Raw genomic sequence first — 23804 nt, forward strand, 5'->3', positions numbered from 1 at the left:
GGTAGGTAGCACAGAGGGTGGTTTTCATTTCCTGTGTGGAAAACACCAGTGAGAGGCCTCCCCAATAACATGAACTAAAACCTAGAAATAGGTAAGAAAGCAGATCCTCAAATCCTTTGAGAAGTTCTTCTATATGACATGTGTAAGATGTAGAAACTCCTCTAAGTTTAAGTACATGAAAGATTGAATGATATGCAGAACTGCCTCTAAGGCTGGCTCTAGTGTTGCCACATCAGAGAAAAAGCCATCCACGTGCACGGGTCTCCCCTTCCCCAGCGCTCCGTGACCCTCCTCATCACAACGCCCGTAGTCTAGTCACAGCCTTGTGAGCAGTCAGCCATAACTGCGGCAAGAGAGCAACCACCGGGTCTCCAGCCTTTTCCATATGGGAGGACAACCTCCAGGTGATAACTGGACTGGACTCAGAAGACTGATATCACCACCACATTTAATATTCAAAGGTACCCCTTACCTGAAGACAAATCTGTCCTTTAGGGAAAACTAGCCCAGAGGAAGGTGACCAACTGGTGATTCATGATCACGTGTATGGAACCTTCTGAAAAGCATCTCTGAATTGACTGAGAACTATAGTTGTATTCAAGTTAAACTGCATTGAATAAAGACAGTATTTCTTAGGGATTTTCACATTTTAAAAACTTAATTACAGTGTTACAAGTCAAATAGGATTGAGATGAAAACAAAGTGAATTTCTTCTTGCAGCCCCCAGGCAGTGAGAGCCCTCAGAGACTAGAACAGGATTTGAGGACAGGTTGACTATAGTCATGTCTGGAATTCAAAAGAAAAACCAGTAAGATTTTAGATAACCTATACTAGAACTTCCAGTATTAAAGTAGAAGGTGAATTTAAATGATACTAATTACAATAATGATAATACAGTAATTAATGAAAATATTAATGATGGAATATTTTAATGGTAAATTTCAATTTCATTAACGTAATATGTGCTTATACTGAATTATGCAGTAATTAATGATAATATCAAATAATGAAGTACTGTTAACATAGTCTATATTACTAGTATATCAGAATTTGAAAGATACGTTAATAAAATTTTAATAGAATGCTTTCTAACATTCTCAGTAATAGTTATACAAAAGTTGTGTGAGATATTTATTCAACAAATAAAGTAACATTTCTCAACATCAGTTTTAGGTTTACAACAGAATTGAGAAGGTACAGAGACTGCTCCTTCCCCCAAACCACGCAGTCTCCCACAGTATGGGCACCACTACTAGATGGTCCATTTTTTAGTAAAGATGAAGCTGCACTGACGCCCCATAACCATCCATGGTCTACAGTTTGCGTTACAGTTTGCTCTTGGTGGTGTACATTCTGTGAATTTGGACAAATGTATAATGATGTGTGTCCATCATTATAATGTCATACAGAGTATTTTCACTGCTCTAAAAGTCCTCTTTGCTGATTAACTTTTTAAAAAGTGTACATTTACAAAAGAATGAGTTATCTGAAGTTATATTTTAATAGCTTTAATTTTCCATGTAATAAAATTATTGCCACCATTTATTTATGAAGAATTCCTAGAATGGTTAATGTTCTCATCTGAAATGTCAAGTAATTCACACTCTGGCATACTTTACATATATCATTTCTTGGTAAAGAACACTTTATCTGAATTTTTTATTACTATTAACTAGATTATCTTAATCTACAACTTAATCTATGTGTGCTAAAAAAAATATTTGTTAGGTTAATACCATTGATTTTAAATTTCATAATAATTGATTATATTTTGATGTAAAATTTTCATTTTATGTAATTTTTTGATTTCAGTTCTTTTGGAGGAATGTCCTCTGTACATCAACAGTTATGTGGGTACGTGAATGAACCTAGCATGAAATGTTGCTAGATGACAGACCCTAAGATAGAATTAAAAATAGACATTATTTTATTCTTTATATGCCTGGAACATAAAAATCCACATATTATCACATGAATTAGCAGGGTACATTATGCATAAATCAAAACACATTTATTTTTCCACTATGCTGGCTCTCTAAAAAATAAGCTGTAATAGATTTCCAAAATCAGCTTTTGGGAATTCCCTGATGGTCCAGTGGTTAGGGACTTGGTGCTTTCACTACCCTGGCCTAGGTTCAATCCCTAAATGGGGAACTTAAGATCCCTCAAACCACGTGGCACAAAAAAGTAAACTTTTAATGTATGTTCTAAATATGATAATCCAGATTTAATAGTGACAATAACAAAACAGCACACATTCCTATACTATGTTACAGAGCATACAATAGCATTTAGTAATCATTCATACGGAGAAGGCAGTGGCACCCCACTCCAGTACTCTTGCTTGGAAAATCCCATGGATGGAGGAGCCTGTTAGGCTGCAATCCATGGGGTTGCTAAGAGTCGGACAAGACTGAGCGACTTCACTTTCACTCTTCACTTTCATGCATTGGAGAAGGAAATGGCAACCCATTCCAGCATTCTTGCCTGGAGACTCCCAGGGATGGGGGAGTCTGGTGGGCTGCCGTCTATGGGGTCGCACAGAGTCGGACACGACTGAAGTGACTTAGCAATCATTCATAACTTTCCTTGTTATTCTCCTCAATCAAATTAAAAAACTAGAGAAGTTTGGGAAATAGAAAGTTCACCTTTCTGTTGGAGAAAATGACCACTGGTCCCCAGAAAGCAGGAGTGAACGTATTATTGTACGATAGTTGGTGAGATAAACTGTAAACACTTGAGGCCATTTTCCTCTGGGAGATTCAGCCCACTAGGCCCAGGTGAGTGCTGCAGTGCCCAGAGCGTGTGCTGTGAGCGTGCCTGCCAGCACACCCACACAGGCTTGGTGGATCCCACGTGCACTGGCGTTTCATTGTTACATCACATACAGTTTACACATTCAGAGTAAAAGCCAAAGGAGTTTTTCGTTTGTTTTCATTTCAACTAGTTTTTCACTGTCATGAATGCTCCATACAAAATGAATTTTGTGATAGAAATGTCTATTTTGTATCAATTCACTTACTACTTAAATGTTCTCAAATGAGACTAGGGAAGCCACTGTGGCACATAAACGTAGGTCACTGATCAGCCTTTGAATATCTCACTCACTCCAAGCTGGCATCTGGAGTAAGGCAGGCTCTGCACTTACCAGCCCTGAATCTGACAGGGCGGGCATTAAAGCAGCTTCTGAGACTGAGCTGAGTGCAGTGATACCCAAGTTGGGGTGCAGAGAGAAAACTGACATCTGTTCCTGGTGCAAGGGAAAGTGAGAGACCAACATCAGGAGAAACTGCGGAGGGATCAGCCCTAAGGGGAATGAACCAGGGCTCACGGGCGGCCTGGACCCTGGCTCATCCCTTTGCTGAAGGTCGCTGTTACCACCAGCCCAGCTCCCATCCTCCTCCAGTAGGCTCTCTGGCTCCCATATTTTCCATCAGGTTTTTACTCCATTTCTGTTTTCTCTTGGACCTAGAGTGCAGAGCAGACACCCTGAAAGCTCTAGCTCACCTGCTGTCCTCATCTTCTTTGAGGGCATTTCCACATTAATTGCAGACACACAATTTGTCCCTGTGTAGGTTCTCTGGTGTGTATAAATATTAAAATTGAGGATGAAGACAGTCCTTCATTACATTTATAGTGTGAGTTCTTTCACATCAACTAAGGTTAAAGAACTATTTGAAAGCTTTTCCTTAACGTGATTATTTTCTTTAAGGATTGGACATATGCCTGGAATTTTGGCCACATTTATTTCACATGTAGGATTCCTCTTTGGTGTGAACTCTCTCGTGCTATCTAAGGCCAGAGTTTTAACCAAAGGATTCCTAGTTTTTCCCCAGTGTGATTCTCTTTTGTTGACTAAAGATGAAGGAAAGGATGACAGGAAGCTTTACCATGTTTATTACAGACAGAGGATTTCTTTTGTATGAATGTAAGTTAGCCTTTTGACTGAAACACTTCGCATATTCATGACATTTATAGGGTTTCTCTGCAGTGTGTGTTCTTCAGTGTACACAAAGCTGAGTGCACTGATGGAATTCTTTGCCACATGTGTTGCATTTACAGGGTTTCTCTCCTGGGTGAGTTGTTCTGTGTGAATGTAAGTAAGTGCTTTGGCTGAACTGCTTCCCACATACCTTACATTTACATGGTTTCTCTCCCACATGAATTCTTCATGCAAGTAAACATTAGCCCTATGGCTGAAGCTGTTGGAGAAGACTTGAGAGTCCCTTGGACTGCAAGGAGATCAAACCAGTCAGTCCTAAAGGAAATCAGTCCTGAATATTCATTGGAAGGACTATTGCTGAAGCTGAAACTCCAATACTCTGGCCCCCTGATGCAAACAATTGACTCATTGGAAAAGATTCTGATGCTGAGAAAGATTGAAGGCAGGAGGAGAAGGGGACGACAGAGGATGAGATGGCTGGATGGAATTACCGACTCAATGGACATGAGTTTGAGCAAGCTCCAGGAGTTGGTGATGGACAGGGAAGCCTGGTGCACTGCAGTCCATGGGGTTGCAAAGATTCGGACACAACTGAGCAACTGAACTGAATTGATGGCTGAAGCATTTACCACATTTGTTAGGTTTATAGGGTTTTTCTCCAGTGTGTGTCCTTTCATGTATAGAGAGCTGAGTGCTCTGGTAGAATTCTTTCCCATGTTTATTACATTTACAGTCCCCCCCCCCCCATATGATTTAGCACATGTCTTGCCACTGTATATCTGTGGGTGAAAATGTCCCCCAAATCATTATATCCATGTATATCCTCTCTAGTGTGAAATCTCTGCTGTTCCAAGGAGACAAGGAGACGTTAATTTTTCTCTACACAACTTCTAGTTTGACCATGCCATGAATAGGCTCCTGTTGAATGCTATTTACATACTCATTGTGTGTTATTTTCTACAACACAGAGAGATTTCCTGTTTCATAACATCTCAACTGCAAATCTATTAAATATTTCATTAGTTTCGAAGCCATGTTTATGCAATTATTTTATAAGTACTCAGGTTATGGTTGCAAGTATGAATTAATTTTTTTCCCTAAATTGAAACCATCTAAACTTTCTGCTGCAGCAGCATTTACGTTCACCTCAAATAACCATGGTGTCCTGCATTCTAAAGCCTTTCAGTTTCCATGCCTTTAATGAAAAGGGATGGGTTCACCCCCTTGAGACTTACCATTTACAATTAGATAAGTCTTCCTTGTAGGTATCTTGCAGGAATATTTCTTCTTGTCTCACAGGGTCACCTTTCCTGTCTAAAATAATGTTAAAAAAAAATGCTAGTGTGGCACTGGAGGAAGAAAACGGTTGAAAGCATGCAAGGCCTGCGTGAGTATGTTTCAAATACTGACCCTGACACAGAGCAAGAATGTGGAAAGGAGGTAAAGTGAGTTAAAACCCATTTTAGAAAACTGAAAATTAAAAAGTATTTTCAGGATTTCAATAAGAGACAAAATAAAATCAAGATTGGTTGTTGATAAGGTAAAGAGAAGGAAATTTGTCAAAGGTAAGAAAACAGGACAAAGAACATTATACAAAACTTTAAGAGGACATGAACAGTTCCTTTCTGAGGCCCAAAGAAAATGCGAAAGAGAGTACAGGTCCCAGTGGCCTCCACCACTTTCCTGAAAACAGAATTCACTCAGGAACCTCTGCCGCTGACATTTCCAGGCATCTGCTCCCCTAGTATCAGGATCTTCCTGATACTGACCACACGGGAGCCTGGAACTCACCTGAACTCGGGCACTGGGGAAATCCTTTCTCTTCCTTCCACAACTCTGCTCCCTGCTCCAGCTGGGAAATCACATCTGACTTGCAGAGTTGATGCCCTGTTTAGAGGTGGGAAAAGGTATTTTTGTCTTGGATTTAATTCAGGGTTAAAGAACTATGCGCATTCTTTCATTTCAGGGCAGGCTGCCAAGGAAGGACATGGTGAATACCGGAGAACAGCCCAGGAAGAGCACCCCTGACAACACTAAAGCTTCTTTCAGGAAGCTGTTCCTTCTGAGCAGGAAGGCTCTTCTTGCTGATGTGTGGGCCTGAGGTCAAAGGTAGAGTGAAGAAGCCTCAGTGTTTTCAATGGAGAAATTAAATCTTCCCACAGTAGGATAGGTCCATGGGGTCGCAAAGAGTCGAACACGACTAAGCGACGGAACAACAACAGTAAGATAAACTTTACTTTTAAAAAAGAATCCAAAACACAGAAGCTCCACAGGAACAATCTAATTTCTCTTTGGAAATAGATCGCTGGTATAATTTTCATTAATGCATTTTTAACTATCAGGTAAGTAAACAGAGTTATTTATACATATACACATATACATATATGGCATATATGTATAATGTCATATATGAAACGAGTCGCCAGTCCAGGTTCGATGCACGATACTGGATGCTTGGGGCTGGTGCACTGGGACGACCCAGAGGGATGGTATGGGGAGGGAGGAGGGAGGAGGGTTCAGGATGGGGAACACATGTATACCTGTGGTGGATTCATTTTGATATATGGCAAAACCAATACAATATTGTAAAGTTAAAAAATAAAAATAAAAAAAAGAAGCAAGAAAGACAGGGAAGAGTGGTCAGTAAAACTATATTCTTTGGGGCTGACAAAAAACAGGTATAAGTAAATAAATAAACGAATTAACTTCAAGGAGTTTTAAGAACCATGAAAGAATGTGAATGAGGGCTGAGAAGGGAGGGGAATATGTAGAAGCTGTTCTGGATACTTGTTTTAAAAATGCATCAATGTTGACAGACTCACCCACAGAGACCAGATGGCTAATGCTCTCCAGCATCACTTCTCTGAACAGCTTTCTCTGGGAGGTGTCCAGCAGGGCCCACTCTTCCTCGGTGAAATCTACAGCCATATCCTTGAGGGTCACTGTTTCCTAAAACATGGACATTTTGTGCAGCCAGGGCCTTCCCCACGAAGTGCCATGGAAAGATACTGTATGCAGTAGGGCTGTGGTTAGATTGCTGTGTAAGAAAAAGCTCAACCTTGTTTGGGGTTCTGGTCAAACATTTCTCTAGGCTGACATGCCATGTGTCTCTCACACATACTCACAGACGCACCACTTTGAAAACAAAATGCTTTCCCTGGTGGCTCAGCTGGTAAAGAATCCTCCTGCATTACAGGAGACCTGGGTTCGATCCCTGGGTTGGCAAGATCCCCTGGAGAAAGGAAAGGCTACCCACTCCAGTATTCTGGCCGGGGGAATTCCAGGGACTGTACAACCTATGGGGTCGCAAAGAGTCGGACACGACTGAGTCACTTTCACTTTCACTTTCTTTGAAAACAAAATATCATTACAGTGAATGAGGTAATTGTAGTGGAAATAATCTGGCAAAGCAATGGCCAAATTCTGCAGAACTGAACACTCTCCTGGAGAACGTGATAATTAGGTGGCTTCTCCCATCTCTGCACAACTCATATGTTCATGACACAGAATAAGACGTACAGTTCAGAAGCAAACCCCAAGGGGCCCTAGAACTGCTACACAGAAGGAGTGTCCTGACCCGACCCTCCTGTGATGGGACCTTGCATCTCCATCTTCTCTAGGACCTTCAAGCATGGGTTATCAAGGTCCCTCCTGTACCACCAAGCTGTTTATATGCTAACAGGAAATAGAGGCCTCTCAGTGGAACCTGATCTTTCCAGCCCTTCAAAAATTGCTACAGGACCCTAGGTTTATGCTGATATAATCCTTCTTCTTAATGCACAGCCCAAAATAATAAAACAGTACCAGACATTTCTTTCTGTTTGCAGTTTTGATTACAAAGAAGGAAACTGGGTTGTTGGGGACAAAAGGGATAAGGAGATTTTTTTTTCTTTTTTTAAGTTATTTAAATGTGCAAGTATATTCTATAAAATTTTGAATAAATTTAAAATTGGGGGAAAATAATGATTCCTTATTGCTCTCTTGCTTGCCTCCTCTCACCCCAATCTCCATGCTGCAGAGCCCTCCTCTGCAGCATCCAAATTACTGGATGGACTAAACTCACTTGAAAAACAAACAGCTGCCTCCCTGCAGGACTAGACACTTTTGCTCTTACTCGTTTCTGCTGCCTATGTTCACCACATGCCTAAGCCCACCGCAGACACTAACATGGGATAAATTCAAAGAAACAACTTTTACCTTTTCTTCAAGGACATCCTTAAGGGAGTGAGGAATGGAGTAAAGCAGTGTAAATACTGGGTAGGGAATTTCTCAATTAGTCCCCGACCTGCCCTAAGCCTCCCAGAGTCCTGAGGAAAAATGACTGACAGTAATTTAATTTCATGGGGGCCCCAGGAAATCCAGGCCAAGACTCAAAACCCACTCATCCCCGGGGAAAAAAAAAAAGAAAAGATAGGTATCAATTCACAAGAAGGAGCAAGTCCTACTCACCTGGGGTTCCATTGTCTGGAACTTGGTCGCCCTGTCTTCGTGTGTATTCTCACCAAAGGACAGTTCAATGACTAAACAGACAAAGTTGAGGAAAGAGAAAGAAGCCGAGAGACTCCAGTCATTTCTAACATCCCCAGAAAAGCCCACCATCTTGAATCTGCAAACCTTCACATGGTAATGCTCCCCACCTCAGTACAACCCACAAGTACCTGCAGAGAGAGGGAGCAAAGACAAATGGGGAGGGGGCTCTCCTCTCGAAGGGGCAGCAATAAGTCTTTGGCTCTTGACAGTCATAAAGAAGATATTAACATCCTCATTAAAAAGATAACAAAGCAGAAGCATGGGGCTTTACGGTTTAATTAGGCATGTTATTCAGATGGATTATTTAATCCCATCCCTGGCAGCTATCAGGGCTTCTCTGATAGCTCAGTTGGTAAAGAATCCGCCTGCAATGCAGGAGACCCCAGTTAGATTCCTGGGTTGGGAAGATCCCCTGGAGAAGGGAAAGGCTACCCACTCCAGTATTCCGGCCTGGAGAATTCCATGGACTGTATAGTCCATGGAGTCGCAAAGAGTCGGACATGACTTAGTGACTTTCACTTCACTCACTTTCACTGGCAGCAAATCCTAAGAGAACCTGACTCCTGCCATGTGGAGATTCTCTTAGTCACAGAAAAAAAAAAAGAAGTAAAACAAAAATGACTATCTTTATTCAACAACTCTGAGCCTTTAGCTGGTTTCCTGTCACCTGATTTGAAATTGTTAAAAAATTTTTTTTCAGATAAAAACACACTGGGGACACTGCCAAGAAGCAAACATTTTGGTGATTATGAAGAGTTCATATTTTAATTCAAAGTAAGAGAGAGTCAACCCAGGATGCATTTCTGCAAGCATATTTATGCTATGCTTTAGCTATACCCTAACTATGTAAATCACTACTACAAATTTTTAAAATATTATGCCCTTTCAGAATAATTGAATCACAACTTACAAATGTTTTTGGTATAAATAAAGTGTGTCTTAACTAATATTTTAAAAAGTAAAACTTAGGGACTTCCCTGGTGGTCCAGTGGTTAATAATCTGCCTGCCAGTGCAGGAGACATGGGTTCAATCCCTGACCCGGGAAGATTCCACCTGCCACTGAGCAACTAAGCCCCCAAACCGCAACTAGACAATAAGCCCTGCTCATAGCAACTAGAGAAAGCTGATATGCAGCAGTGAAGACCCAGGGCAGCCAAAAATAAAAAAAAATTTTTCCTTAAAAAAAAAAAAATAGAACTGAGATGTCTCAGGCTATCCGGCTATGATGGCAGCCTGGCAGGTCTTTCTTGTTCGCCGATCCTGCTGACCCCTCCACCTGCCCTCCGCCCTCCGTCTCAAGAAAGAACATGCAATTCTGAAAAAGTGTTAACCGATTATCATTGTGAGTCTAAGCTTTTGTTTCAAAATCAGTATTTTCCCTTCATTTCTTTTTATGACAATTTTATAAACTTCCAACTGTCCTAGGTTTCTTTCAACAATTCCTACCACACCTAGGTTCTGCAGAAGACCTGCCCTAGGATGAAATTAACTCAGAATTATAAAAAAACTGTTATTGGGTCACAACACAAAAAAAGTTAATCATGCAATAATTCAACTTGAAACTGGGATACGTGGAGAAGCATTACTTTAAAGGTATGAGAGAGAAGACAATTTTCTTTAAAGCCTGGAAAGTGAACTTACGATATATTCTGATTTGGATGTCGGGGGAGGGGAATCAATATTTAAATATGGTTGGAAGTTTTAAAACACCCACTCTTCAATTTTTCAATATTCCAACTATTTCCACTTTACAGAAAAATTACCCTCTAAAAATAAACAAACGCTTGTAGTGTTGCAAACACTTTCCTTTCCCCCGAGACCGGGTGACTGCTGACCAGACCCTTCTGCGTCCCCAAGACATGCGACGAACCGCCGCTCATGGTTGCTCCCACCATCCACACGTCTACACGGTTCCCTTCCTCCAAACTTGTAGAGAGATTTCTCCTCAGAAGCCATTCCGAATCCATAAAAATACTAAAGCAGGCTGTGATTTTTCACCCCAAACCACTTAATGAAAGAATACTTCTGTAAAAGAAGTCTTGTTCATAGTGCTGCTGCTGCTTCTGCTAAGTTGCTTCAGTCGTGTCCGACTCTGTGCGACCCCATAGATGGCAGCCCACCAGGCTCCCCCGTCCCTGGGATTCTCCAGGCAAGAACACTGGAGTGGGTTGCCATGTCCTTCTCCAGTGCATGAAAGTGAAGAGTGAAAGTGAAGTCGCTCAGTCGTGTCCGACTCTTAGCGACCCCATGGATTGCAGCCTACCAGGCTCCTCCATCCATGGAATTTTCCAGGCAAGAGTACTGGAGTGGGTCGCCATTGCCTTCTCTGGTTCATAGTGCATAGGAGTCTAATTTATAGTGCACAAGAACGTGAATAATAGGACACGGAAAAAGCCCAGAAAATGAAAAGCACATTCCATTTGAGAGAAATATCTCCTGGTCCCTGTGGGTCCCCAGGGTTCGAAACTCCTGTCCTCTCACCAGGAGACGGTGTCGAGCTCCCCGCGCAGCAACGCATTCTCCAGGTGGCGCGCTCTGGTGCCCTTTGCAGGCGGCTGGGCGCAGTACAGGATGCTCGGAGGTTGGGAGTGCGGGTGGTGAGGGGGGAGCGGGGGGGCCGGGGGCCGGCTAGAAGATCCCGTGTGCCCGTGGATGACAGACGAGAACATCAGGATGAATTATTAAGCTCGGTCTATGTTAATATAAATGACAGTTATTCTTTACGGACATGCATCTCTGTCTATGTGTGTGTTACTCGCTCAGCTGTGTCTGACTTTTTGAGACCCACCTCCCGCATTGCAGGCAGATTCTTTACTATCTGAGCCACTAGGGAAGCCATGTCTTTGTCTATTTGTATATATTGATCAGTGGATTGATAGACACAACTTAGGTGGGAATACACAGGTCAGGACAAACAAAAATTTCCTCACACTGTCCGCTGAAAAGCCAAGAAACAAGAACTCCCCTCTAGCAATGAACACATTCAGACCTATGCTGTTGTTTTTGAAATCATATTTGCTAATAAAAACAAAACCATATTCCTTGGATAAATAGTTCATTCTAGGGTTGGAGCAGGAGAAGGCAATGGCACCCCACTCTAGTACTCTTGCCTGGAAAATCCCATGGACGGAGGAGCCTGGTGGGCTGCAGTCCATGGGGTCTCTCAGAGTCGGACACGACTGAGCGACTTCACTTTCACTTTTCACTTTCATGCATTGGAGAAGGAAATGGCAACCCACTCCAGTGTTCTTGCCTGGAGAATCCCAGGGACGGAGGAGCCTGGTGGGCTGCCGTCTATGGGGTCGCAGAGAGTTGGACACGACTGAAGTGACTTAGCATAGCATAGCATAGTATAGGGTTGGAGCAGGAAATATACAGATTTGTAGATTCTTGTAGTTCCAGAAAGTGAGGAAGTGTTAATTCAACAAAACAGCTACACACACACACACACACACACACATACACACACAGAGATACACACACACACACACACACACAAACACACACACACATAGAGGCATAAATGGGATTATGTCAAAAGAAAACAGAAGTCAACTAAAAGAGTTCCCAAGGGCCCAAACTGGAACATTTTGAGCAACAGGATAAAGTTGTACTCACTATATCCTAGGATACAAAGTAAATATCCAAGAGTTCATACTGATTTAAATAAAAAATGGGACTTCCCTGGTGGTCCAGTGGTTAAGCTTCTGCTCTCTCAAGGCAGGGGACACAGTTTGATCCCTAGTCAGGTAACTAAGATCCCACATGCTGCATGGTGTAGCCAAAATAAATAAATAAATGTATAAAGGATTATCTATATAAACAAATTGGAGGACAGTACAAATCTCCCGTGGAGAGGAATTCCTGATAATTTATGTGGATATCAGCAGTCAAGGAGGTGGAGCATAACTCTCCATGCCTCAAAGGCTGTACGTAGTGAAATCCTTCCAAAACAACACATTTTTGGACATGATATAAGCATAACTTTACACTGGAGAAATCTAATCTAAGTAGCTGGACTAACAACACTAGTATCCTAGTATTAAGTCGTTTCAGACTTGTAGCCTTGAAATGAAATGATGAGAATGGTGGATGGTACCTCTGCCATCTTTCTCAAAAAACAAATTAAATAAAAATCCAACAAACAGGGGCTTCCAGGTGGCTTAGTGGTAAAGAATTTGTTCTATTCCCAGTCCAGGAAGATCCTACATGCCACAGAGCAACCAAGCTCACAGGCCACAACTGCTGAAGTCTGAATGCTGTAGAGCCTGTGTTTGGCAACAAGAGATGCCTCAGCAATGAGAAGCCCTCACACCGCAAGTAAAGAGTAGCTCCATCTCGCAACAACTAGAGAAAAGTACATATAGTAACAAAGACCCAGCACAGCCAAAAATAAATAATTTTAAAAATTATTTTAAAAACCCAACAAACAATAAAACACAAAAGCCAGTGTGATCATAAGAAAAATCATTGGCTATATCCCAATGAACTAAATTCCACAAAATTCCAAGATTCCCTGGAGTACTTACAAAGTTCTGCAGTTGCCCGAGAGAGGTGGTCACTTTCTTCAGGACTTCCAGGCCAGTATCAACATTTCCTGGACACCAGAGGTGACCTAGAAAGTTTTCATCAACTTAAGAAGAGGTAGGTAGCTGTCTCTGAGCAGCCATTTTGACCAATGGCAGTTCCCTGGCTTTTAAGCTGAAGTAAACATTTCTGAAGAGGGAGAAAAGTTTTCTCGGTAGCCTTTCCAAGATGGTTCTTGTGTCGTTAGGGGCATCTGAGAAAGATTTCTGGAGTATTATGCCCACCATTCACTCCGTCACATTCTGTGTCATTAAAAGCTGCCTCTGGGTCCCTGAGTTGAAGTAAGAAATGTAGTGGTTTCTCGAGATGTACAAAGATGCCCTCAGCTGGAGATCCCAGATGTCTACAAACAATTGCTGGGTTTCACAGGGACTTGTGAATCTTTCTAGTCTCAAAAGGGCCCATGACGTCATCCTTGGTCCTCAGATCCCAACATGCAGAACCTCTGCCCCAGAAGGGGAACAAGGTGTATTTCAGGAGTGTCTTCCAACCGAAGGGTTCAGTCAGGTGTATCAGGAGCTTGGAGCTGCAATGTATGAGTATTTGTGTTGGGGACCCCTCACAGACATTTTCAGAAAATCAGACACCCTTGATGAATAAAGAGACTCTATTCATTTTTTATGAATATAACTGAAACACAATACATAAAGGCAACATATGCATTAATAAAAATCATCATGAATGTCAACAGTAACTGTGATCATTATCATCCTAGTGATACTAACAATATAATTCTGACAATAGCACTCAAACTACAAAGAGGGTAGACAAGAGTACAGGTTCCCTTAAGGGAATGACAAGTACAGATCCTGGACTTCTTGGAGATGGTTGGAATCACAGTGTCGGTTACACAATGAAAAGTGTCCCCTGAAGGCAAGGACTACTAACCCCAGGAGGCAACAGAAATGCAAGGCCAATTTCCACATGTGCAATCACAGGGATTCTTTTTTTTTTTTTTTTTTATTCTAATTGGAGGCTAATTACTATACAATATTGTAGTGGTTTTTGCCATACATTGACATGAATCAGCCATGGATGTACATGTGTTCCCTATCCTGAACTCCCCTCCCACCTCCTGCCCCATCTCATCCCTCAGGATCATCCCAGTGCACCAGCCCTGAGCACCCTGCCTCATGCATCTAACCTGGACTAGCGATCTGTTTCACATATGATAATATACATGTTTCAATGCTATTCTCTCAAATCATCCCACCCTCACCCTCTCCCACAGAGTCCAAAAGACTGTTCTTTATATCTGTGTCTCTTTTGCTGTCTCTCATATAGGGTCACCATTGCCATCTTTCTAAATCTTTCTAATGCATATTAGTATACTGTATTGGTGTTTTTCTTTCTGCCTTACTCCACTCTGTATAATAGGCTCCAGTTTCATCCACCTCATTAGAACTGATTCAAATGCATTCTTTTTAATGGCTGAGTAATATTCCATTGTGTATATGTACCATAGCTTTCTTATCCATTCATCTGCCAATGGACATCTAGGTTGCTTCCATGTCCTGGCTATTGTAAACAGTGCTATGATGAACATTGGGGTACATGTGTCTCTTTCAATTCTGGTTTCCTCAGTCTGTATGCCCAGCAGTGGGATTGATGGGTCATATGGCAGTTATATTTTCAGTTTTTTAAGGAATCTCCACACTGTTCTCCATAGTGACTGTACTAGTTTGCATTCCCACCAACAGTATAAGAGGTATCTCATTTCTCTACACCCTCTCCAACATTTATTGTTTGTAGACTTTTTGATAGCATCCATTCTGACCAGCATGAGATGGTACCTCATTGTGGTTTTGATTTGAATTTCTCTGATAATGAGTAATGTTGAGCATCTTTTCATGTGTTTGTTAGCCATCTGTAGGTCTTCTTTGGAGAAATGTCTGTTTAGTTCTTTGGCCCATTTTTTGATTGGGTCGTTTATTTTTCTGGAATTGAGCTGCAGGAGTTGCTTGTATATTAATTTTTTGTCAGTTGCTTCATTTGCTATTATTTTCTCCCATTCTGAAGGCTGTCTTTTAACCTTGCTTATAGTTTCCTTCGTTGTGCAAAAGCTTTTAAGTTTAATTAGATCACGTTTGTTTATTTTTGCTTTCATTTCCATTACTCTGGGAGATGGGTCACAGAGGATCCTACTGTGATTTATGTCAGAGAGTGTTTTGCCTATGTCTTCCTCTAAGAGTTTTAAGTTTCTGGTCTTACATCTAGATCTTTAATCCATTTTGAGTTTATTTTTGTGTATGGTGTTAGAAAGTGTTCTAGTTTCATTCTTTTACAAGTGGTTGACCAGTTTTCCCAGCACCACTTGTTAAAGAGATTGTCTTTTCTCCATTGTATATTCTTGCCTCCTTTGTCAAAAATAAGGTGTCCATATGTGCATGAATTTATCTCTGGGCTTTCTATTTTGTTCCATTGATCTATATTTCTGTCTTTGTGCCAGTACCATACTGTCTTGATGACTGTAACTTTGTAGTATAGTCTGAAGTCAAGCAGGTTGATTCCTCCAGTTCCATTCTTCTTTCTCAAGATTGCTTTGGCTATTCGAGGTTTTTTGTATTTCCATACAGATTATGAAATTATTTGTTCTAGTTCTCTGAAAAATACCATTGATAGCTTGATAGGGATTGCATTGAATCTATAGATTGCTTTGGTAGTATACTTATTTTCACTATATTGAGTCTTCCAATCCAAATATATCCATGGTATATTTCTCCATCTATTTGTGTTATCTTTGATTTCTTTCATTAGTGTTTTACAGTTTTCTATATATAGGTCTTTTGTTTCTTTAGGTAGATTTATTCCTAAGTATTCTATTCTTTTTGTTGCAATGGTGAATAGAATTGTTTCCTTAATTTCACTTTCTGTTTTCTCATTGTTAGTGTATAGGAATGCAAGGGATTTCTGTGTGTTAATTTTATATCCTGCAACTTTACTATATTCACTGATTAGCTCTAGTTATTTTCTGGTGGAGTCTTTAGGGTTTTCTATATAGAGGATGATGTCATCTGCAAACAGTGAGAGTTTTACTTTCTTCTTTTCCAATCTGTATTCATTTTATTTTTTCTTCTTCTCTGATTGCTGTGGCTAAAACTTCCAAAACTATGTTGAATAGTAGTGGTGAGAGTGGGCACCCTTGTCTTGTTCCTGACTATAGGGGAAATGCTTTCAATTTTTCACCAGTGAGGATAATGTTTGCTGTGGGTTTATCATATATGGCTTTTATTATGTTGAGGAATGTTCCTTCTATTCCTGCTTTCTGTAGGGTTTTTGTGATAAATGGATGTTGAATTTTGTCAAAGGCTTTCTCTGCATTTATTGAGATAATCATATAGTTTTTATCTTTCAACTTGTTAATGTGGTGTATCACATTGATTGATTTGTGGGTATTAAAGAATCCTTGCATCCCTGGGATAAAACCCACTTGGTCATGATGTATGATCGTTTTAATATGTTGTTGGATTCCATTTGCTAGAATTTTGTTAAGGATTTTTGCATCTATGTTCATCAGTGATTTTGGTCTGTAGTTTTCTTTTTTTGTAGCATCTTTGTCTGGCTTTGGTAATCACAGGGATTCTTATATAAACTCTGGTTCAAAATCTTTAGGTTATTAAGCCATTCAAAAGCAGCAATGTATATTGCAATTGTATATTGTAGAAAGGCAATGCCAAAAAAATGCTCAAACTACCACACAATTGCACTCATCTCACATGCTAGTAAACTAATGCTCAAAATTCTCCAAGCCAGGCTTCAGCAATATGTGAACTGTGAATTTCCTGATGTTCAAGCTGGTTTTAGAAAAGGCAGAGGAACCAGAGATCCAATTGCCAACATCTGCTGGATCATGGAAAAAGCAAGAGAGTTCCAGAAAAACATCTATTTCTGCTTTATTGACTATGCCAAAGCCTTTGACTGTGTGGATCACAATAAACTGTGGAAAATTCTGAAAGAGATGGGAATACCAGACCACCTGATCTGCCTCTTGAGAAACCTGTATGCAGGTCAGGAAGCAACAGTTAGAACTGGACATGGAACAACAGACTGGTTCCAAATAGGAAAAGGAGTACGTCAAGGCTGTATATTGTCACCCTGCTTATTTAACTTATATGCAGAGTACATCATGAGAAATGCTGGACTGGAAGAAACACAAGCTGGAATCAAGATTGCTGGGAGAAATATTAATAACCTCAGATATGCAGATGACACCACCCTTATGGAAGAAAGTGAAGAGGAACTCGAAAGCCTCTTGATGAAAGTGAAAGAGGAGAGTGAAAAAGTTGGCTTAAAGCTCAGCATTCAGAAAATGAAGATCATGGCATCCGGTCCCACCACTTCATGGGAAATAGATGGGGAAACAGTGGAAACAGTGGCAGACTTTATTTTTGGGGGCTCCAAAATCACTGCAGATGGTGGCTGCAGCCATGAAATTAAAAGACACTTACTCCTTGGAAGGAAAGTTATGATCAACCTAGATAGCATATTCAAAAGCAGAGATACTACTTTGCCAACAAAGGTCTGTCTAGTCAAGGCTATGGTTGTTCCTGTGGTCATGTATGGATGTGAGAGTTGGACTGTGAAGAAGGCTGAGCGCTGAAGAATTGATGCTTTTGAACTGTGATGTTGGAGAAGACTCTTGAGAGTCCCTTGGACTGCAAGGAGATCCAACCAGTCCTTTCTGAAGGAGATCAGCCCTGGGATTTCTTTGGAAGGACTGATGCTAAAGCTGAAACTCCAGTACTTTGGCCACCTCATGCGAAGAGTTGACTCATTGGAAAAGACTCTGATGTTGGGAGGGATTGGGGGCAGGAGTAGAAGGGGACGACAGAGGATGAGATGGCTGAATGGCATCACTGACTCGATGGACGTGGGTCTGAGTGGACTCCGGGAGTTGGTGATGGACAGGGAGGCCTGGCGTGCTGTGATTCATGGGGTCGCAGAGTCGGACACGACTGAGCGACTGAACTGAACTGAACTATTCACATATGGAGGCCAGAAATTACTGATGACTGTGACATTTCTTGTTTATTAATGGGCAGGAGATATTTTCATTTCACAACGGCTATTGCCATCTTACCTGTGATCCTGCAGAGAAGATTCTTAGGGTGCATCACTTATTTCGGTTTGAGGGGCTGGGGGTCATGTCCAGGTGAAGGTTGGGGCTTGAATTCTGATGGGTCTGGAAGTCTGGAGTCTCAAGGCTTCTTCTTCATCCTCAGATTGACCTGCCTTGTGCTTGGATTGGCTGTGAGTGAAATCATGAGAAAGGCTCCTGGTGACTGAGCTGTTGAAGATGGAGCCCCTGGTAAGTAGTGATGCCTCCTCCTGAAATTACACCCCAAGTGCCATTAGATGGACAAGGTTTCCAAACTGGCTTCTATGTTCCAAGCACAAGCAGGCAGGGTTCAGATATCTGAGCTCAAATTACCTTTGTCCAGGACTATGGGATAGTTATCATGGATCAGGTCTATCAATAATAAGAAACTAATCTCATTCTTTACAGTAAACAAATTTATGAGAGCTTGCACTAATCTTGTGTATTTACAGAAGAGATAATAAAATTTCTTTTTACTTATTAAACCCTTGTCCTGATTGGCAAAAGATTAATTTGTTGGCTATTTTTGGACATGAGGGGTTTAGGAGCAGTAATGGCAAGTAGTAGAGGTCAGTGAGGAGAAGACATCACAAGCCCTGGAGAGTCAGTGGTTACAGCCCTGAGTGTAGCTAATCTAGTGTTATACCACCTGATGTGAAGCTGTTCAGTGTTGACAGGAACAGAAGGTTCCTGTCTTTCAGGTTTGGGACTAAAAGAGAATCATTCTACTTTTTTTCAGTTTTTAACCTCTACTCAGTACATATGCACTATTGAAAATTACTGAAAAAGTTCACAAACTATCATTAGCATTCTTTCCCCAAATCACACATTTTCAGTTCTGTTCAGTCATGTCTGACTCTGGGAGCCCATGGACTGCAGCACACCAGGCCGCCCTGTCTACCACCAACTACCGGAGTTTACTCAAACATGTCCATTGAGTCGGTGATGCCATCCAACCATCTCATCCTCTGTCATCCCCTTCTCCTCCTGACTTCAATCTTGCCAAGCATCAGGGTCTTTTCAAATGAGTCAGTTCTTTGCATCAGGTGGCCAAAGTATTGGAGTTTCAGCTTCAGCATCAGTCCTTCTAATGAATATTCAGGATTGATTTCCTTTAGGATGGACTGGTTGGATCTCCTTGCAGTCCACGGGACTCTCAAGAGTCTTACCCAACATCATACTTCAAAAGCATCAATTCTTCGGTGCTCAGCTTCCTTTATAGTCCAACTCTCACATCCATAGATGACCACTGGAAAAACCATAGCCTTGACCGGATGGACCTTTGTTGGCAAAGTAATGTCTCTGCTTTTTAATATGCTGTCTAGTTTGGTCATAACTTTTTTTCCAAGGAGCAAGTGTCTTTTAATTTCATGGCTGCAATCACCATCTGCAGTGAATTTGGAACCCCCCAAAATAAAGTCTGACACTGTTTCCCCATATATTTGCCATGAAGTGATAGGACCAGATGCCATGATCTTTGTTTTCTGAATGTTGAGCTTTAAGCCAACTTTTTCACTCTCCACTTTCACTTTCATCAAGAGGCTCTTTAGTTCTTCACTTTCTGCCATAAGGGTGGTGTCATCTGCATATCTGAGGTTATCGATACTTCTCCCGGCAATCTTGATTCCAGCTGTGCTTCCTCCAGCCCAGCGTTTCTCATGATGTACTCTGCATATAAGTTAAATAAGTAGGGTGACAATATACAGCCTTGACGTACTCCTTTTCCTATTTGGAACCGGGCTGTTTTTCCATGTCCAGTTCTAACTGTTGCTTCCTGACCTGCATACAGGTTTCTCAAGAGGCAGATCAGGTGGTCTGGTATTCCCATCTCTTTCAGAATTTTCCACAGTTTATTGTGATCCACATAGTCAAGGACTTTGGCATAGTCAATAAAGCAGAAGTAGATGTTTTTCTGGAACTCTCTTGCTTTTTCCATGATCCAGCAGATGTTGGCAATTGGATCTCTGGTTCCTCTGCCTTTTCTAAATCCAGCTTGAACATCTGGAAGTTCATGGTTCACATTCTGTTGAAGCCCGGCTTAGAGAATTTTAAGCATTACTTTGCTAGCATGTGAGATGAGTGCAATTGTGCAGTAGTAGTTTGAGCACTCTTTGGCATTGCTTTTTTTTGGGATTGGAATGAAAACTGACCTTTTCCAGTCCTGTGACCACTGCTGAGTTTTCCAAATTTGCTGACATATTGAGTGCAGCACTTTCACAGCCTCATCTTTTAGGATTTGAAATAGCTCAACCGGAATTCCATCACCTCCACTAGCTTTGTTCGTAGTGATGCTTTCTAAGGCCCACTTGACTTCACATTCCAAGATGTCTGACTTGTACTCATATTTGAGAACTGAAACGAATGTGCTATTGTTACTGTTTAATTGCTCAGTTTTATCCAACTCTTTGCAACCCCATGGATTGTAGCCCACCAGACTCCTTTGTCCATGGGATTTCCCAGGCAAGGATACTAAATTGGACTGCTATTTCCTTCTCCAGGGATCTTCCTGGCACAGTGGTCATACCTGAGTCTTCTGCACTGTTAGACGGGTTCTTTACCACTGAGCCACCAGGGAAGTCTGGAAGGAATGTGTAGGGAAGAGTATTACCTGCAAAGAAAAGAGAAAGGCTAGAGTAGATAGAGTTAAACTAGGTTCTTGTATAGATTTTTTAAAAACTGGAGAAAACAAGCCAATAACTAGGCTCCTTTCATCCTTCACCATACAGACAATGTTAGATTACAAGAGAAGTAGGGATAACTAAGGTCAAGGTCCCTGAGAATGCTGAGAGTGGGAGTCCTCCCACCACAGGAATAGCCAGTCTCAGTCTGTCCTTCACTCCAGCCCAAGAGTCCATGACTCATGCCGCTGAACTGTCTGACCTCAGAGTGTGTTCTGAACACCTGAGTCCCACAGTGCTGAGAGAGACATCTCCTGGTATTCTGTATGAATTCTGTATGAACCCTGTTCGGTTCCGAGAACACTATAGACAGCTCTTCATGATTCTCTGACATTTGCATGATTAGTAGAATAATGTTTTGTATTTAACATAGGTTTGCTAGGCCAGAAACAGTTCATACCACAATATATTGGGCAATTCAACACTCATAACAAGTTATGAAAACAGTTTCTATTTGGAGAATCAAAAGTTCCCCTACGGACATAATTTACCTTCTGAGCCACCAGGGAAGCACCTAGGGACATAATTTAAACCAATAGCCATGGTTTAAAAGTAGTTCATCATGGTTATTGTTTGTCTTGTTGGAAATGTGTCCAATTAATAAAAAAGAGAAATTTAATTATACATTTTCAAGTGAATATTTCATAATCACCTGTCTAGAAGTCCTAATTACAAGGTTATTGAAAAACTTCCAAATTACACTAAAACACACTTCATGTGATATTTCTTTAAAATAAGGATTCTTGAGTGTATAGGTGTCCATGAATGTACCTGAAAGGCAGACACCAGCTCAGTGCTGCAGGGAACCAGGGGAACCCCACATGGAACATGATCATCATCCACCCAGTCCCCATCCTTCCTCAGCTGAACCTTCACAGCAGTAGAGGCTGCTCTGTCCAAATCAGAATATCCCTGATGTTTTAGGAATTGTTGACATTTGAAGATGTAGCTGTTGACTTCACCCAGGAAGAGTGGAGCCTGCTAGACAAGTCCCAGAAAAACCTGTTCAGAAATGTGATGATGGAAACTATCCATCATCTGGTCTCTGTAGGTGAGTCTGTCAACACAGATGTACATGCATCTGTGTCCATTGCATTCATTCATTCACTGAACAAGCATTTAAAACAGCTTCCTTGTATCCCACTGCAACTGCTTCCTGATTCTCTGATATTCTTCATGACCACTTAAAAGGAAGATATTTCTTTATGTGACACTTTTCATCACCACACTGAAAGGTTTTATTGGCAAGGTTTCATCTTTGTTGCTACTCAGTCTCTAGAGTCAGAACAGAAGTGGGGATTCAGTGGATATTTTAATGCATAAGTAAAAGGATTCGATATTTTACAAATAATTATTCTGTTCCAATCACTTCTTGTGCGGTAGTTTGAGCATTTTTTGGCATTGCCTTTCTTTGGGATTGGAATGAAAACTGACCTTTTTCAGTCCTGTGGCCACTGCTGAGTTTTCCAAATTTGCTGGCATATTGAGTGCAGCACTTTCACAGCATCATCTTTCAGAATTTGAAAGAGCTTAACTGGAATTCCATCACTTCCACTAGCTTTGTTCATAGTGATGCTTTCTAAGGCCCACTTGACTTCACATTCCAGGATGTCTGGCTCTAGGTGAGTGATGACACCATTGTGATTATCTGGGTCGTGAAGATCTTTTTTGTACAGTTCTTCTGTGTATTCTTGCCATCTTGCACTCATCTCACATGCGAGTAAAGTAATGCTCAAAATTCTCCAAGCCAGGCTTCAGCAGTATGTGAACCATGAACTTCCTGATGTTCAAGCTGGTTTTAGAAAAGGCAGAGGAACCAGAGATCCAATTGCCAACATCCGCTGGATCATGGAAAAAGCAAGAGAGTTCCAGAAAAACATCTATTTCTGCTTTATTGACTATGCCAAAGCCTTTGACTGTGTGGATCACAATAAACTGTGGAAAATTCTGAAAGAGATGGGAATACCAGACCACCTGATCTGCCTTTTGAGAAATCTATATGCAGGTCAGGAAGCAACAGTTAGAACTGGACATGGAACAACAGACTGGTTCCAAATAGGAAAAGGAGTACATCAAGGCTGTATGTATATTGTAACCCTGCTTATTTAACTTATATGCAGAGTACATCATGAGAAACGCTGGGCTGGAAGAAACACAAGCTGGAATCAAGATTGCCGGGAGAAATATCAATAACCTCAGATATGCAGATGACACCGCCTTTATGGCAGAAAGTGAAGAGGAACTAAAAAGCCTCTTGATGAAAGTGAAAGAGGAGAGTGAAAAAGTTGGCTTAAAGCTCAACATTCAGAAAACAAAGATCATGGCATCCGGTCCCACCACTTCATGGGAAATAGATGGGGAAACAGTGGAAACAGTGGCAGACTTTATTTTTCTGGGCTCCAAAATCACTGCAGATGGTGACTGCAGCCATGAAATTAAAAGACACTTACTCCTTGGAAGGAAAGTTATGACTAATCTAGATAGCATATTCAAAAGCAGAGATACTACTTTGCCAACAAAGGTCTGTCTAGTCAAGGCTATGGTTGTTCCTGTGGTCATGTATGGATGTGAGAGTTGGACTGTGAAGAAGGCTGAGCGCTGAAGAATTGATGCTTTTGAACTGTGGTGTTGGAGAAGACTCTTGAGAGTCCCTTGGACTGCAAAGATATCCAACCAGTCCATTCTGAAGGATATCAGCCCTGGGATTTCTTTGGAAGGACTGATGCTAAAGCTGAAACTCCAGTACTTTGGCCACCTCATGCGAAGAGTTGACTCATTGGAAAAGACTCTGATGCTGGGAGGGATTGGGGGCAAGAGGAGAAGGGGATGACAGAGGATGAGATGGCTGGATGGCATCACTGACTCGATGGACGTGAGTCTGGGTGAACTCTGGGAGTTGGTGATGGACAGGGAGGCCTGGTGTGCTGCGATTCATGGGGTTGCAAAGAGTCGGACACAACTGATCGA

General features: G+C 41.4%; 1 protein-coding gene across 5 annotated transcripts in view; it reads right to left on the reverse strand.

The window, feature by feature from the left end:
* Positions 1 to 23804, reverse strand: part of LOC101906271 (zinc finger protein 705A-like) — a 37029-nt gene that overhangs the window by 10063 nt on the left and 3162 nt on the right. The window contains exons 2-8 of one of the 5 annotated variants that reach the window (XR_009493103.1): positions 20684 to 20767; positions 18142 to 18309; positions 13004 to 13089; positions 8393 to 8463; positions 6766 to 6892; positions 5735 to 5830; positions 5179 to 5257 (exon numbers count right to left, since the gene is read on the reverse strand). Coding sequence is in view for 1 of the 5 variants with exons in the window: in XM_059882323.1 (XP_059738306.1) it covers positions 5179 to 5257; positions 5735 to 5830; positions 6766 to 6892; positions 8393 to 8542 (452 nt within the window). In the remaining 4 variants the exon portion in view is untranslated. Of the gene's footprint in view, positions 1 to 5178; positions 5258 to 5734; positions 5831 to 6322; positions 6893 to 8392; positions 8576 to 13003; positions 13090 to 18141; positions 18390 to 20683; positions 20768 to 23804 lie in introns of those variants that run through there. The other 4 variants (XR_009493102.1, XR_009493104.1, XR_009493105.1 and 1 more) reach the window with 4 other exon arrangements.

Source organism: Bos taurus, chromosome 27 (genome assembly GCF_002263795.3).
Source record: "Bos taurus isolate L1 Dominette 01449 registration number 42190680 breed Hereford chromosome 27, ARS-UCD2.0, whole genome shotgun sequence".
NCBI classification, from domain to species: Eukaryota; Metazoa; Chordata; class Mammalia; order Artiodactyla; family Bovidae; genus Bos; species Bos taurus.